The sequence below is a fragment of the Gobius niger genome, assembly GCF_951799975.1.
Source record: "Gobius niger genome assembly, chromosome: 13".
NCBI classification, from domain to species: domain Eukaryota; kingdom Metazoa; phylum Chordata; class Actinopteri; order Gobiiformes; family Gobiidae; genus Gobius; species Gobius niger.
In genome coordinates this window covers 13,379,770-13,396,335 of record NC_136864.1, presented here as the reverse complement: position 1 = coordinate 13,396,335, position 16,566 = coordinate 13,379,770, and the positions used below count along the sequence as shown (strand labels likewise).

The 16,566-nt window shown below is 38.8% G+C and overlaps 3 protein-coding genes across 3 annotated transcripts; 1 reads left to right on the top strand and 2 right to left on the bottom strand.

Annotated features, from left to right (window-relative positions):
* Positions 1–2,890: 2,890 nt before the first annotated feature.
* Positions 2,891–4,921, bottom strand: LOC306972874 (uncharacterized protein; the record flags this gene model as incomplete). Its single annotated transcript, XM_079569581.1, has 5 exons — positions 2,891–3,000; positions 3,093–3,165; positions 3,252–3,371; positions 4,640–4,745; positions 4,827–4,921. The coding sequence occupies 5 exons, from the start codon at positions 4,919–4,921 to the stop codon at positions 2,891–2,893; spliced, it is 504 nt and encodes a 167-aa protein (XP_079425707.1).
* Positions 4,922–10,690: 5,769 nt separating this feature from the next.
* Positions 10,691–11,783, bottom strand: LOC306972659 (uncharacterized protein). Its single transcript, XM_079569347.1, has 5 exons — positions 11,461–11,783; positions 11,281–11,377; positions 11,089–11,208; positions 10,921–11,002; positions 10,691–10,824 (listed from the first exon to the last, which is right to left on the bottom strand). The coding sequence occupies exons 1-5, from the start codon at positions 11,565–11,567 to the stop codon at positions 10,736–10,738; spliced, it is 495 nt and encodes a 164-aa protein (XP_079425473.1). The 5' UTR covers positions 11,568–11,783; the 3' UTR covers positions 10,691–10,735.
* Positions 11,784–13,305: 1,522 nt separating this feature from the next.
* LOC306973316 (uncharacterized protein) lies at positions 13,306–15,463 on the top strand. Its single transcript, XM_079570221.1, has 5 exons — positions 13,306–13,542; positions 13,635–13,731; positions 13,930–14,049; positions 15,047–15,125; positions 15,346–15,463. The coding sequence occupies exons 1-5, from the start codon at positions 13,379–13,381 to the stop codon at positions 15,432–15,434; spliced, it is 549 nt and encodes a 182-aa protein (XP_079426347.1). The 5' UTR covers positions 13,306–13,378; the 3' UTR covers positions 15,435–15,463.
* The last annotated feature ends 1,103 nt before the right edge of the window (positions 15,464–16,566 follow it).

Sequence of the window (16,566 nt, the reverse complement as noted above, 5' to 3'; positions counted from 1 at the left end):
AAAGCTAGCTGCGGGCTAGCACCACTTAAACAGTATTTAGAGCCAAGTTTGAGTGAAAAAAAATATGTCCATTGTGCAATTGGATGTACAATATCCCTCTCTCCCTTTGTCTTTTCTGTCAGCGTAGTATTTACTCTCACGGACAATTAATAAGTAAAAAATCACAACTTGCTACGACACTTGCAGTTGTGCTTATGGCCTCTAGGGGCAAGAGTTACTTAGTACTGCTTTAAAGTTGCAGCCTAAATACAGGTGAAAGTCTGAAAATTCGAATATCGTTAAAAAGTGCATTCATTTCTGTTATTAAACTTAAACTGTGAAACTAATATATCATAGACTCATTACATGCAAGGTGAGATATGAATAGCCTTTATTTGTTATAATTTTGATTATTATGGCTCAGCTTGGACTGTAAGCCATAATCATCGTTATAACAAAAAAAGGCTTGACATTATGTCACGTTGCATGTAATGAATCTATATCATTTATTAGTTTCACATTTTAAGTGGAATAACAGAAATAAATGAACTTTTGAACGATATTCTAATTTCACCTGTAAAGGTGTGAGGCACGGATTAAAACTTATCTAAACTCTGTATTGACCACCGATCTGTGGCCCTCCACGCCATAAACACTTCAATATCAATGAAAAAAAGTTTGGACACCTCTGCTCTGGGTCGAAAACTGCATACGTTACAGAGGCATGAAGGTACAAAATCAGATAAAATGGTCATTTTGGGAAACCTATTTACACAGAGAAGACCAACTGTCTTTGTTAGGACATAATTTTACTAAAATATGAAAGTTACCTGATCGCCACTGCACTGGTCTCTAGCTTATACAGATTCATGGTCTCTTTGTGTCGACACACTGTACATCTATTCATTTATAAATTAAAATGCTTAATCCTTAAAGATAGTATCACATTAGTTTGTCTGGACAGTAGATAGGCACAACTAGAAAGAAAAACAACAAAAAATCACAATGAAATTAGAGTCTGCTTTTAGTTTACATGAGTTTTTGAGTAGAATGGACTAACACAATGGAAACGCCTTATCTAGAACTTTATTATAGATCTGTGACTTGAAACCTGTAGATGTAATGGACAAATAACTCTATGGCTGGCCAGGCTATGTCAAACTCTCACTGTTGTGGCACAGAGGAGCAAACCTCAGCGGCCCAGTATCGTGCGTGGCCTCTGATTTTTGTACGTTGTTGTTCGAAGTTCGTGGTCTCTTTCGCGAGTGTGGCCTATAATAAGGCAAAACTCATTGCTGTTGTATCTTTGTGAGAGTGTGAGGCTGTTTAAAAAAAAACAAATCATTGGTTTTATTTGCTGATTGTCTTAACCGGCACTCATTCACACAGTTGGGAATCACTTGAAATACTTGACATTTTACGACTGCGGTCAGCGAGTCTCGGCTCTCACCGGTTCTGGTTGCTTTTGGCCATTCCTTCTTCTGCCTCGACACGCGCTGCTAAGCATTAGGGCTAATTTGGCGAGTCATTACAAGGAGTGCAGGCGGCTGATTAGACAGCGGTCGATAAAGTCGGGAGCGTGAGTGAGAAAAGAGCATTTAGCCGAGATCTTTAGGTGTAAAAGATTGAAGAGATACAAGTCTACGTATGTACTATAAATGCTGTGTATATGACGTACATGTACATACAGAGTGAGTACAGTTTGTTTGGGTTGTTTTTCATTTTAAAGACATTGAGATTTGCTGTGTGTTGTAAATAAAACAAGTGCATAAGGACAATTGCTGCATTTTGTTTTCATACAAGAGGAATCACGGCATCAATGCTAACCAATGACACTTTCCACATCACTGGGAAAGGAAACAACATTTACTCAATAAATGTAGTTAACCATACAAGGATAAAAGTACGCGGAAGTTCCTTTTTAAATGGTCAGATGTCAGCATTGACGCCACTAACAATGAAATGCAGTGATCGAAATGATTTATTTTGAAATGTTCGTGATCCAAAAGAGTTATTTCCAGTGTTCTTTGTGCTGCGTAATACTAATTATTCAGTGACAGTGATAAAAAGTTAGTGATTCACGGATAACTAAAGTATGTGCAGACAACAACGGGCTATTTGTCACACTTTTTTTTTCTAGAGTTTGCTGCTCATCAACAGAAAATCCCACAAGAGTCAGACCTACATTTTTCTATCATATTGAGATAAATAGCTATGTTATTAAATGTCAAACACAACGAAATCAACTGACAATGTGTTTCATATGTGGGGCAAGTTGTCACAAAGCTTGGGGTTGGTTGTCAAAATGCTCAATGAGGTGTAAAATGTACAAATTCACTAAAATGACCCAAACATAGGCCTCTAGAAAAGCTGATGCTAAAATAAAGTGATCAGAGAAACATATTAGACACAAGAAAACAAAAAGTCCTACCATTTATACCCCATGTGACAAATAACCCCTCAGGTTTTGTGACAAATGAGTGTCGACTTTACGTACAATGTCTGCTAGTTAACAAACAGCTTTAGCATGTTAGCTCTAGGTAAGGCAAGGCAAGTTTATTTATACCGCGCATTTCGTACACAAGGCAACTCAATGCGCACTCTAAAACGGCTCAAATCAAAGCTAATATCTAAGTCACTAACTAAAGGAAAGCTCTCATTACAGAAATAACCCAAACATTAAAGTTTGGAGAAAGGCATAAAAAACAATTCAAATGTGTCCTCTCCCCATGTCTTCAGTGCAAATGACGAAATTATTATTGGAGAAAGAGAAGAGGAATACCAGTACACATATGACAAATCACCCCCCGTGACAAATAGCCCCGGTTTCATTTGTGTAGTCTGAAAAAAGCAAACAGAGAAACAGAGAACTCCAAAATGACTAATCGAGAGCGGGTTTGATCAAATGTGACTACACAGTGGACAGCTGGTCTCCCTGAAAACAAGTGGCCGAAGAGACGGAGGGACACATCTTCTCATTTGTGATCTCCCTGTATCCTGGAGCATCGGTCAGGCCACTCCCTTTTTACACACAAACAGACATTAGCTTTTGATGGATTTTGAAGAGTTAGTGAGTGAGTTAATAATTAAATAACAAGGATAAAAGCCGTTACCTTGAAAGAGGTTGTGGAAGAGGCAGAAGTCGTTTGTGTTGCTGGCGCTGAAGGGAGATGTTACGGAGTAGGCCTGTGGCAATAACATGATGAAACTTAGCTTTGGTGGATTTAGATCATTTTCTTCATTTAATGTTAAAACACCCGAAATGTGTTTACCCAAATTTTGCAGAACTTGGGGGATTCTGGAGGGTAGAAGTCAAAATACATCAAAGTCGTTCTATTTAAGTCCCGGGACGTGTGCATAACCTCCAGATAGGAGCGGCGTGTTGCAAGTATCTAGAAAATAAATATAAAGTAAGCAAACGACAAAAGACGTTTACAAGCTATTTAGGCCAAAACTATCCAAAATTGATCCTTCATTTGTTGAGAACCTAAACATAAAGATCTACTTGCAAGTTTAATCTAAACGTGTGCAATAGGCAAAATCCTTTATAATCTACATAGGTCCTGAACAAGCTCACTGTGATCGCCCTCTGCTCCTGACATGTGGCCCTGAAGCACTGAAGGACACAAATGTAAACTTAAAGGGATATTTCATGATTTTTGACATAGGGCCTCATTTCCTAGTTATAGAGTGTTGCTGATTCCTGGAGACCTTTTTTTTAAATTTATTATTCATGCAGTCCTTATATTTGAAGAGTTTAGTGGTGCTAGGCTAGTGCTAGGCTAGCGCATATCTATGGTAACTAGTAGCCTGCGTTAAAAACCTCTTCAAAATCATCGGGTCGTCCTCCAACGTTGCCATATCTGATTTGTAGAAAGCTCCTTTGTGAATTCCACGTGTAGTAATGCCGGCAAACAAACTTCTGTAGATCCGGTTACCTGGCAGATCACTCCGCCGCTGTGTAGCTTCAACCAGGAAGCTGATGCTGCTCAAATATAAGTTATTTTAAATGCAAAATGGTTATATTTCAAACATTATTCAGTCAACACAGACAGGGTAGTCTGGTGTTGTAAGTGATTTGCCTCACGTGCACTGTGCTTGGGTCAGACTGTTTTTAACGCTGGCTACTAGTTACCATAGACATGCACTAGCCTAGCACTAGCCTAGCACTAACCTAGCACTAGCCTAGCACTAGCCTAGCACTAGCCTAGCACTAGCCTAGCACCACTAAACTCTTCAAATATAAGGACTGCATGAATTAAAAAAAAAAAAAAAACTCTCCAGAAATCAACAACATTCTGGCTAATTAGGAAATGAAGCCCTATGTCAAAAATCCTGAAATATCCCTTTAAAGGTGCACTATGCAACGTTTAATGCGGAAAAAAATAAATAATAATAATAAAGTTGATGTTTGTGGGTATTTGACCTTGTACCACTCATACAGCTGCTGTGTCACTACAAGGTAAAATACACACAAATGTCAACTTTTTTTTCGACACAAGAAGTTGCATAGTGCACCTTTAACTGGTTTAAAGACTTAAAAAGGTTATGCTATCATTTAGGATCATTTTGATTTAGCTTTGTGATGTTGTGAAAGTGAAATTAGTTTATTCCAGTTGCCAAAAAACTCTGCATCTATTTTTGCCAGTGGGAACTATACCTTGTACATGCACTTTTCCTGTTCATCAGCACATATTTTGGAGCTCCAAGCGAGAACCTGCCGCACCAGAGCACGGTTTGGTGTGACACAGGGTAAATTGAACAGCCTAAAAAAAAAGCAAGTGTTTCAGTATTGTAACATCACTGTGGACAATGAATATCATACGAAGAGACAATGAGCATCATACCATAATGCTCTGCACGAGGAATCCCCGGGTGAAATCTCAGCCAGCAGCAATGGCAGGAGCAGCACGGAGGAGGTGAGTACAAACGCTCTCTTCATCTTCAGAGCCAAATGAATCAAACTCCTCAAAATGCGTGGCTTTTTAAAGACAAAGATGAAGGGGATTTTTTTTTTTTTTTTACTTTCTCTAAATGTCATCAAACATCTTCTGTGTAATTGGGCCAATCGTACAAACAGTACTTTTTAGGAAATTAGATACTATCAGACTCCCCTTAAGGGCTAACTAAAATCATGTGACTGCAATAAAATGTGATTTACAATTCAAAGCAGAACATCATTTTTATCCCATAGTTCATTTTTTTTTTTTCATCAACAACAAATTTTATAAGCACTCTTTTATAATTTATGGCTAAAACACATTGCAGGATTTTGACACAAGGACTAGACAAGTTCAGTTCACTTGAGACCGGTCCATTTAGGGAGGGGCAGCCCCCGCAAGTTTGTGCTTCAAGTGTCTTTAGGGTAAAGTGGTCTGGATCGTTGTGGGAGTGGCCATGGACCTTACATTCATGTGGCAACGACCACGACCTGATATCACTGTGCTTTAGTCCTACATCAAAACACCTTTGTATGTAGGTCGACAGTGAATTAAAAAATTAAAGAGGGATGTATGAGGCCTCGCTCCTCTCATTTGGGCAATAAGAGTGAAACAATGGGAAAACTGTGCAAATCAAACTTGAAAACTCGAGCAGTAGATTACTGACATAAATATGAGGGAAAATGTATAATTTAATCTAATGTTTTTACATCAAAATCAGGCATAGGCTATGAGTAGAGATGGTAAAAAACAATTGCTATATTTTCTATGAGCCAGTCATGATAGAGCCTTGTGAAGAGAAAGACACTTTGAATATGCAAGCTGACTATTGGCTTGACCAATCAGAGTGGTCTCTTTCCCCCCACACCGGTCTAGTTTGCAACATGCTCCAGACCCCATGGCTGAAGTGGTCCAGGGCTGGAACGGTTTGGACCCCCCTTTGGGAGCGGAGCAGTTCACTTTTGGCACCTTCACCTTCACCTGGCACTGAGTGTGGAGATGCTCACACTCAGCATCACAATTGATCAATCATAGATCCAACTTCCATTTTTTTCTATTTATGCATTTATTTATGTTTTAATTCAATTACTGACACATAGACAGAGGACAATAGTGCTGAACAAAAATAAATACAACTTTTCTTTTCAAATTAGGTTGGGAATGACAAACCTAGGTTTGTCATTCCCAACCTAAGACTAGAGGACAAAATGCTCACTGACAGAGTGTAAGAAAAGTAAGACTTGCACATTACTTTTTCACTTGTGAAAGGAGGCACTGTAGGCAGAGAATTAACACCTGATTGGATTAAGCACAATTTCCCATCAAAGCTATGACTCAAAAACATTGCTGAACGATATCAAAACTACAAACAACGTTAGAGTTTTCTAAAGCAGCATCTTGCCACGACAAACAAGTCAAATAAAAGTGCACTAACAACCCCAAGCTCAACATTTCACCTCCCTCAAGCTCTAAATGTACTGGACACTTCACCATGTACTAGGAAGCTGACTGCCTTTAGATATGCATTTGGCTGTATCTTTTGATGGACAGATTTTCTCATTGCTGATCTCTTTGAAGCCCGGATCCTTGATGAGTCCACTCGCTACAAAGAAAAGAGCAGCTCAGCATTACGTTTAAAGAGAAACATGAGTTAGGAAGTGAAGAGCTTACCTTCAAGAAGATTGTGGAAAAGACAGAAGTCATTCGGACCAGTGCCGTTTTTGGGTGTGGTTACAGAAAAGGCCTGCAAGAACACATACAGTTGACTTAAAAGCTTTGACTACTTCAACCTGGAGGGATTTAAGTTGACTTTACATAGATTTTGCAGAACTGCGGACCCTGTGGAGGAGTGAAGTTAAAGGACATCTCAGTAACTTTGTGTGTTCTCTTGGATGTGTGCTTTACATTGAGGTTTGAAGCACTTGACTTTATGATCTGAAAGAAAGAAGAATACCCATGTTCAAGCATTTTGTATTTGATTATGTGCCCTGTGCTTTTATCATCAAAGCTATTTCTGCATTACCTCGTACATGCACTTCTCCTGGTCGTCCGGACACTTTTTGGAGCCCCAGGACTTAACCTGCTGCACTAGAGCTTGGTTTGGTTTCGTGCACGGCTCCTTAAAGACCCTGAAATGACAAAATAAAGTGAACCAAACCACATCAGAAATCAAAACGAAACAACAAATGATACAAATACCATATTATTTTGCACGTTATGTCCGTTGATACTGAATCCGCCGTTAGCAAAGGCAGGAGTGATGCAGATATAAGAACAACCAGCGCCTTCATTGTTGAAGACTTTTCCCCAAAGGACCTTTTCAAGATGTGGAGCCCTTTAAATACCGGACTGGAAAGGAAGCTGTGCATTTCACATGACAATCCGCAGCAGAGACTGTACACATGACATAAGGAACAATTATGCATGAGCATCTACGTGACTAATTAATTATGCTGATTGCCACCTAAGATACTGAGCTGAGAAATTAACAGCTGCGCGTGACAGACTAGCAATAAATGACATCTAATTTTAAGATAATTTCTTCTGTAATCATAGCATTTCATGGCGCCCCTATATTGTGCCTGAACAAGTGACCAAGGTCAATAATAACAACATTCAGTGCACCAACACGTTCTCATATTATGGAAAAACAGCCTCTGTTATTTGGATTAACTGAATACAGCTCCAAACACAGTTGATAGATTTAATTATATAGTCATGATATTTTTGTTAAATTACAGTTATATCACTATTTGGATTCATATTCCATTCACCTTTGTGGTGATGAAGTCTTTACTTTATTTGTTTATTTGGAGAGGACAGTGCACAGTAATGAACAGTACAGTTCCTTTGTGTAAATGAGCCAGAATTGACTCTGTGCATAACTTAAAATCAATAACAACGCTGCCCAAGAAGTGACTTCCTGTTTCGATCCTGCACACCAAAATAAAAGTACCATCTTATTCATTAGTTCATTAGTTCAACTTTCTTTCTGCCTAACTATTAACAGACAAAAGTTATATTCTTGTAATGTTGCAATTACCTGCTGAACAAATCAGTGAGACGAGCGGTGTGCTTTTATTTTGGCGTGCTGGATCGAAACAGGAAGTCACTTCTTGGGCAGCGTTGTTATGATTTGAAGTTATGAGTCAATTAGCCACTGGCTACTTTCCATCCGCAGTCCTCATACATTTATTTCTGTAATTTAACTTAAAATGTGAAACTAATATATGCTATAGACTCTTTACATGCAAGTGACAAATGTCAAGCCTTTATTTGCTATAATTTTGATGATTTTGGATATTCTCATTTTATGAGATTTTTATTTTTTTTATTTTTTTACAAGCTGAGCCACAATAATCAAAACCATAAAGAAAAAAAGGCTATACATATCTCACTTTGCATGTAATGAGCCTGTCATATATTAGTTTCACAGTTTAATTTGAATAACAGAAGTAAATGCACTTTTTAATGATATTCTGATTCTCCGAGTTTAGGTTAGGTTAGGTTGCTTTATTTGTACCCGTAGTTAAATTTGTCTCGCAATTCTGAGAAAGACTAGTCAAACATTAAAACACATTATACAAAGATAAACATCACATACATGTTTAATATAAAGCTTGTAAGTGCTCCAGATACTAACAGGATGTGCCTTTGCCAAAGATACAACAGAAATTCAAGCCACTGGACAATACCAAAGATAAAAAGCCGGGGCGATTAGATCTGTACTTGTTCATCAAGGAAATGGCAGCGGGACCTGTATATTTACAAGTCTATCACTGACTATTACTTGTGAGCGGTGCTTTGACTTCAAGTAGGTCAGAAGATCAATAAGAGCGATAAAGGAGGATAAAGGACATGCCAGTGCTTTTATGGTAATCCAGATGAAGATGGATTAATGCTCGGATTAGACCTAATTAAACATGACTGTACTTAATTAATAACCCCATCTTTAATACATTTGAAAATAACTTTAAGATTTTTTTGCACATTGTTGTGGTTTAGACTCATTGTGTATTTGCTTATTGAACTCCCTTATATTCGCTGTTGTCTGATGTTCCAGATTACAAAGACAAATGACATGATCAGCAGATCCATCTCACAATGAACCGTGAAACAATGAGAGTAATGCTTTATGCACAGATCAGTGGATGCGCTGACTTTATTGCAGATAAGGGTGAAGCCCAGACCCATGTGATGAAGTAGTGAATATGGGTCAGTTGAACAAGTCAAGGCAATGTGACAGAACTCAGGCGGTTCCTACACTTTGAAATGCTGAGTCACATCATGGGTTTATTCTGTTCCTTGTCTCCACATGATCCAATGTTGTAAGATTGATCATGCTTTGCTACAATAAACCCAGGCCTTTAGACTTACCATTGGTTTGGATATTTTGCAACTACAGCTAAGACAGTTTTTGACTATAATAAAAAATGCTGCAGCAGTCTATGTCGGTAGCACTCTAAAGGTGATATTTTTATAGCAATTTTCGTCCACAGATGCTGATTTCACACTTTGTCAACATTATTTGTAATGGATACATGGCCAAACTGCTAACAGCACATATTTCACTCCCTCCAGGTCCAGTCTCTTGAGTTATTCGGCGTCTGGTGATGGGCGCAATCACTGCAACCTTTACAATCTGCTCTTGAGTTTGGTGGAGGTGACGCCACTCGATGTGTGAATATAGTGTAAGCGATAATTAGAGCAAGTCGTGAGGAGAATATGACATCGTGTTTAGACATTGAGAAACGAATATTAAAGCTACTGTGCATGATTTCTCAAACAGTGACGGACGACTTGTTTCTAGCTCTCACAGACACTTCCACACCTCAGTTCTTCACAAATGTTGTTACTTTAAGACTGTGAAGCCGAGTCACGACAAAACCAACAAATCCCCAGGCACTCTTCAGTTTAGTGTTTGATTGTGCTCTTCCTACAGTAGACCAAACAGAGGATTTTTCTCCACTAAAGATACATTATACTGTATGCAAAGAAGTAATTTGTTTATTGGAGCCACACAGTTGGGCCACATTGAACTTAAAGCATTTGTTTTGGATGTGTTCACACATAACTAGGTCCATCTCCAACATTTTAATTATCTTGGAGATGGGCCAAGACAAATTTCCACCTCGGTGGACAATAAAGTTAAATCTAATCTAATCTGATGATACAAAGGTATGTTTGAATGTTGTGGGAAGTAATTTGAAGTCTCAACCTGGCCTTGTGTGGCTACCTGCAAAACCTCTATTTATTGCCACATTTATCAATACACCATATAAATATACTTGAAAATGTATATCTATTAGGGCTTTGTGCTGCATGACCAAGTATCGATAATTTATCAAGTATCACAACACTTTCAATACTTGTGTTTGGAGGCATTTTCATCATCCTTTGTTTTCCAGTAACAGCATTTTGTTACATTTTGTGTTAATGAACTTTTCAATCAAAACACTTCAATAAATGTCAAATGGCCTTTGGTTTCTAAACTTTTAATTAGTTATTGAATCGAGATACATATCGGATCGGCCCCTGTGTATCGTGATACGTATCGGATCGTGACAGAAGTGGATCGTCCCAGCCCTATGTGCCAATATGAATGCTGTATAAGGATTTATAAGCAAGACACAGTTGATAAATGATTTGTTTATGTTTAGAGATTTGAAACCCAGTTGATTATAATGTAATACAAACATTTATTTTGTTGAAACACGTGTTTTCTTTAATTTTTTTCATATCTTCATTAAATCAAACAACATTACTTATTGGTTTACTTTACATTGTAAATACTTTAGATATGGGAACAAAGGTCTTTACATGGAGCATGTTGCGAGTCCGTAGCTCAGACAGGCCCACTCATTAGTCATCTCCATGAAATCTGGTTGAGAGGCCAGGCCACTAGCTTTAATCATAAAGGAACAACAAAATGATTAATTATTAACTTTGCCACAACAAAATGCACATAAATAGATGTTGTTATCAAATATAAAAGGATTACCTGCAACCAAATCATGAAGATTGCAATAGTTTACACCGTTGTCCAAGAGAGAAGGGGAGAACAGGGAGGACTGAGACACAGCCTGGAAAGATCAAATATTACACTTCCAAACTTCCAAACTTTGTCATAACATGTAACCACTTTCAACTCAAATAACCACGGACTTACGGATACTCTGCACCCATCGGGCAGCATGGTGGGGAGGAACGAAACGGAGATCTTTTCCGTGGTGAGTCCATCTGGAGACGTGTGGTTAGCCATGATGTACTGAGGAGTGACAGACACCAGCTACGACAGAAAACAACACATTTCATGCAGCCAAACGCATAGCACAAAGAGTCGTGATGCGGTGGGTCTTACATTATACAGGCACATCGCACATCCCATCCCTGGACTGAAGGCCTGGATCTGTTTCGCTAATGCAATGCTGATATCAGAGCAATTAGCTGAAAAAAGCCTTTTGAAAAAGAGAGAACGATGTTACTTTTAAATGCATTCAAAGATTTAATGATGGATGAAACTGAGGAGAAGTTCACTCACCACATAGTTTTGCAGAAGGAATGGTACGGAGAGGGCGTGGGGGCAGGTATGGCTGAAAGTGAACTGCAAAAGCCAAAGAAAGCCAGAGTTAGCAGCAGAGTCTTCATGTTGGCGCTGGTGGTGGAGGAAGTGGGACACTACTTGTGATGGTGAAGTTCCCCTCACTCTATTTATACCTATGTCAGTGTCCCTGATGGAGGAGCAGGTAATGAAGCTCATAATGGATTTGTTCAGGGTTGGGGTAGTGACTGAGCGCTTGAACAAAAAAAAGATGCATGTGGTTTGTGTGTGACTGCGATGGTCATTAGGATAACAATCAGAAAGGCTTTCTAGCTGCATTATATTAATAGGTGGTAATGTCCGTGCAGACCAGGGTCATAATAAAGATTTTTTAATGTATTTACAGCATCTACATATACACTTTGAAGTACTCACTCTTTTTACATTTTTTTTTACTATAAATGATTTCAGTTTAACCCTCCTGTAGCTTTTCAGGTGTGTCTTTTTGACCCAAAAGCCACAGGAGATTTTTGTGAAAAGAAGCTGAAAAAAATATGAATATTTGGTGATTTTAAGGCTCTTTTTTGGAGTGTACATTTGTTGACATTCGGGTCTTGAAAGGGCGCAAAATTGAAGGATCACACGAGGAGCCCCCTCTGATTGGAACAGTTCACCTTAAACCATTCATTTTTTAACATTGTTTGGTTTTGTTTAGATCCTCATTATTTTCACACCTTAAAACCCCTTGCTTATGTCTTTACGTTTGCCTCTTTTGTATTGTCTCTTACTGGCAACACTTCATAATAACTACTCCTTAATAACTAGGTAACTACTACAGTGAATGCCTAACTCATGATGAATAGTTCTTCACATGCTTGACTCATTCATTGTGAAGTAGTTATTGACTAATGAAAAAACTGAATAAAACTAATGAATTGTTCATGATTAATTTAGTGTTACTTCATCATTTATTAAAGGAACACCTTTTTCCATACTGAGATATGCTCTTACCTGAGCTTAGATGAGTTGATACATACTTTGTGCTTGCCCGTGGAAGAGCGTGGTAGCTTCCAACTTCGCCCCCGTTTGGAGCCAGAGCAATACGTTGGGAGAAGCCAAATGCTAACAACATCTTTGGTTGTTGTGCATGACTGAGAGCACGCACAAAGACCAGACAGGTACACATCAACTTGTCTAAGCAGGTAAGAACATATCTCAGTATGTAAAAAAGGTGGCCTCTTCCTTTACGGCTAAATAAGGTGTAGTTATTATATGGTGTCACCCTATTACTTTGTATTTGTATTTCTTGCACTTTTAGTTCATTTTTTGGAATATGTACAAGTATATTTTTTGTGTCCTTTTGTCTATATTTCGTTTGTTTATTTATTATTATTATTTTTTTAATCTTGTCTCAGTAATACTGGCTTGGGGGGACAACAGAGCAGGTTTGTCTTGTCTGTGTGACTGCCTTGATGTGTGCTTTGTCCTGTCTACATACTGTACTGTATTTTGTGTTTTGTATTTTGTGTTTTGTGTTTCATGGACTCTCGAGGGGCTCTCCATTAACAAACTGAAAAACCCGATATGACAGAAGTATTGTTTGAAAGCAATGTTGAAAATGTTGGCATGTGTTGTCCATGAACATGTTTGGTCCCAACAACTTATTAAACAGACAATAATAATAATAATGCACTGACCAGACAATTTAATCAGCAGCATCAGTCTATTCCGAGGCGAGTAATCACATGTTGGAGCCGTTCAAATCGTGATGATGATGATGATGCTTCCTGAGTACAGAACAGCTGCATCACAAGACGTAAGACATATAGACCGAAGGACACTGACCCCGCCCTCTAAAGCCTCGTTCACAGACACAGTCCATCACCTCTCCAGTCCAGTCCAGTCCAGAGGGTTCAGGATGAGGACTCTGCTGCTCCTGGTAGTGGTCGCGGCTCTGTGTGGGATCCTCTCAGCGGCTCCCAAACCCAAACCGGGGCCGACACTAAAACCGACCAAAGCTACTACGACTACGACGACTCGAAAACCTAAACCGCCGGTGACCTCCTCCTGCAAGGCCATCTGGTGATCAGCAATATGTTTTATGTGGCTTTTCACTGGTCAAAGTGGAATGGAGTTAAGAAATGAATAATATTCTTTTGTCTTTTGTTCCAAAGGTCCTTTACCACACCATGCGCTGAGGTCAATGCTACACTTATTCAGCAAGTCAAAGTCTTCAGTCCTAATGCTGGATGTGACGTCTGCAGCTACTTGGTAAATTTATCTTTACATAATTAGGTACAATTTAAAAATGATATGAACACAAATGTAAGGAGTAATGCAGTGAATAGTCAAATCAAATTAAAATAGCCTATTGTTAATTTAATAAACTGTTCCAAAGATATTTTCCTTTGCATTGGTCTTTGTGACTTTTGTGTTGACAAAAATGTGTTTTTTTGTCTTGATCTCTAGTTTGTGTCGGCGGATAACCTGACTCTGACTGTGGACCACTCGTCTTCAGACGGGTTTGAAGCAGAGACCATTGTGTTTCATTTCACCACCAGTGCGACCGCTGTCGGCTGCCAAATGTTTGTAAGTTTGATTAGCTGGTAGCGACGTCAGACTGGAGAGTTGGTGGTTCAAAACCAACTCTCACCAGTTCAAACTTTGTTGTGTTTTTGATTAAAAGAAATATCCCGTTACATTGTTACTGATGAGAAGAAGGTTTTGTATTGTTTAAATAGTTTGTTTCCAAGCCTGCTCACTCATAATCTTCTCCTCAGAGTTCTCACGTGATACTGATTTGGCGTCACATCATTGTCAGCTAATTTGATCAGGTTTTGGTGGTGTTTTTCTAATGGGAGAGGCAGGACGTGACGGTGTAATCTGCTGTTTGACTTGTGTGGTACAAAATTACAGGTGTGTGAAAACAAAAAGGCCTCTAGCCACCGTTTACTGTCTTGTGGGCAGGTTTCCAGATTTCAATTCCATGATCGATTGCCTGTGTGAGTGATTGGTGTTGCATAGACAGGTTTCTGCAGATTGGCAGCATTGTTTACCTCAGTCAGCCCCAGGGCAGCTGTGGCTACACGAGTAGCTTGGCACCACATGAGTGGGCAGCGAATAAATAATGGCTCATAGTAGCACTCTGAGAAAGTTTGTCAAGCTTATACAGTGCAAGGTATCTAGGTCACAAATATTATTTCATTTTCATATTGTGCTTTGAAATATGAGAAACTATGTTTGAAGTCAAAGAAAAGAGAATGCAGAAAATAGTTCACTATTTCCAGCCGCGTACAAGGTTGTAGAGGTTACAACGGTTCATTTCAGTAAGTACTAAATTTACTGTCAACTATCTTATGAGCAACACATGCTAGATAATACTGTACTAGATAAGAGAGACAAAAAATATATCTGTTTTTTATTGTAATAATTATCAGTCAATATGGTAATGATGTAGTCATAACCATATTGACCATTAATGCGACAAACAAAGGCCCTCCAAACAAATATGAGCAGTGCTGTATTTTGTCCTTCGTTGAAGCTTTGCCCTCTCGACTTATTCTGCCCTTTCTTTGTTCTTCTTTAGACCCAGTCTCAGTCTATTGGACCATCCACCAAAACAGACGATGCTGTGAACTACTGCAACATTTATGATCTTCTTACAGGTTTGTGATTGTCATACTTCAAAAATAAACCAAGCTGTGTCTGTGACACAGTGCTATTCTAATCACTTTGTGGATTCTGGTGAGAATTGCTTCTTACATTTCAGATAAAGTAAAGATAACTTGAGTAGACGTGTTGCTGTGGAACTCGTGCCCTCTAGTGGTCAAGACAACTAATTACAAATTCAAGCCTTTTCAGTTTTCCTCTTTCTCTTTCTTTCAGCAAGTGGACTCAGCTCACTCCCTGGGTTTGTAGACAGAACAAACAAGTGGACATGTCCAGCCTTTGCTCTCGCACCGTGTAATGCCTGACACCTCGAGATCAAACTATTCCACACTGCTTACATGTAAAGTGAAACAATAAACCTGAGCCTGCACTTATTGTTCTGTGTTGTTACTGATACTACAATGCATATTTGTGTTTTTTTTTTTATAAATATAATGTAATTTAGTACATTTCAGCTTTTTGAAATCCTACATAGGCTTCATTTCAAATGTTTATTACAATGAAATGATATTGAATTGCTTACAAACTCTGTGTAATAATTATTGGTACATATTAGTTAATGCAAGTTTTTTAAGATTTTAAAGCTGAAGTTTAGTGATCCCAGACATAACTATAGAAAAATATCACCCTCCAGGGCTGGGACAAAATATCGTATGGTTTTGCAATACTTGGTGCTGCAATACCAAGTATCTATGCTTTATCAAATACTTCGTAGCATTTTGTGTTAATGCACTTTTCAATCTTAACACTTCAATAAATGTCAAGTGGCATTTGGTTTATGAACTTTAGGCACAAGATTGTTTTCTTTTTACACATTTTAAGGTAAACAAATTACTTATCGTAATTATGTCATCGTAGTGGCCCCTGAGTATCGTGATACGTATCGGATCGTAACAAAAGTGGATCGTCCCAGCCCTAAAATCATTAGCACTGCTGCTAAAAGCTTCAGTAATCATGTTGTGGTCACTCTGTCTGTGGAAATATATTAAAGCAATGTATTGTGAAGAACTGGCATAACATGTCCCAGTTTGATATCGCAAACATTTGGACATTAGCTGATAGTCGTCAAAATGCCTTTACAATACATCTGCCTATTGTCTCACACAATGGAAATAGCATGGAAATGGAAATGTCCCGGTCAAACATTAAGCACAAGATACATGAGGCCTGACCAATTAAATGTGGAGGTCGATTAACACTCCTCATGACTCGTGCTTCCTTTGATAGGAGCGAGCGTGATCCCTTTCAGCCGCATCACTGACCTGTTTGTGCGGCACGAGGACTCTGCTGTTGGCCTCCACGCTCCACTCTTTGGTTTGCGAGTCCTCACCGCCACCGACAGCTCTTTTCCTATTCCGCATCACGCCTTCTGCAAATCCATCTGGTGAGTGCATTTCAGAAGTCAGTAATTTGCTTTGGGAGTACAGTTTATAAATA

Bases quoted from the DNA above. Each gene is read 5' to 3' on its own strand.
- LOC306972659 (XM_079569347.1), bottom strand. From the start codon at position 11,567: ATGAAGACTCTGCTGCTAACTCTGGCTTTCTTTGGCTTTTGCAGTTCA. The intron at 11,209-11,280 runs GTAAGACCCACC...TTTCTGTCGTAG, and splicing joins GTGCGATGTGCCTGTATAAT to CTGGTGTCTGTCACTCCTCA. The intron at 10,825-10,920 runs GTAATCCTTTTA...TTATGATTAAAG, and splicing joins TCTTCATGATTTGGTTGCAG to CTAGTGGCCTGGCCTCTCAA.
- LOC306973316 (XM_079570221.1), top strand. From the start codon at position 13,379: ATGAGGACTCTGCTGCTCCTGGTAGTGGTCGCGGCTCTGTGTGGGATC. The intron at 13,543-13,634 runs GTGATCAGCAAT...TTTGTTCCAAAG, and splicing joins TCCTCCTGCAAGGCCATCTG to GTCCTTTACCACACCATGCG. The intron at 14,050-15,046 runs GTAAGTTTGATT...GTTCTTCTTTAG, and splicing joins CTGTCGGCTGCCAAATGTTT to ACCCAGTCTCAGTCTATTGG.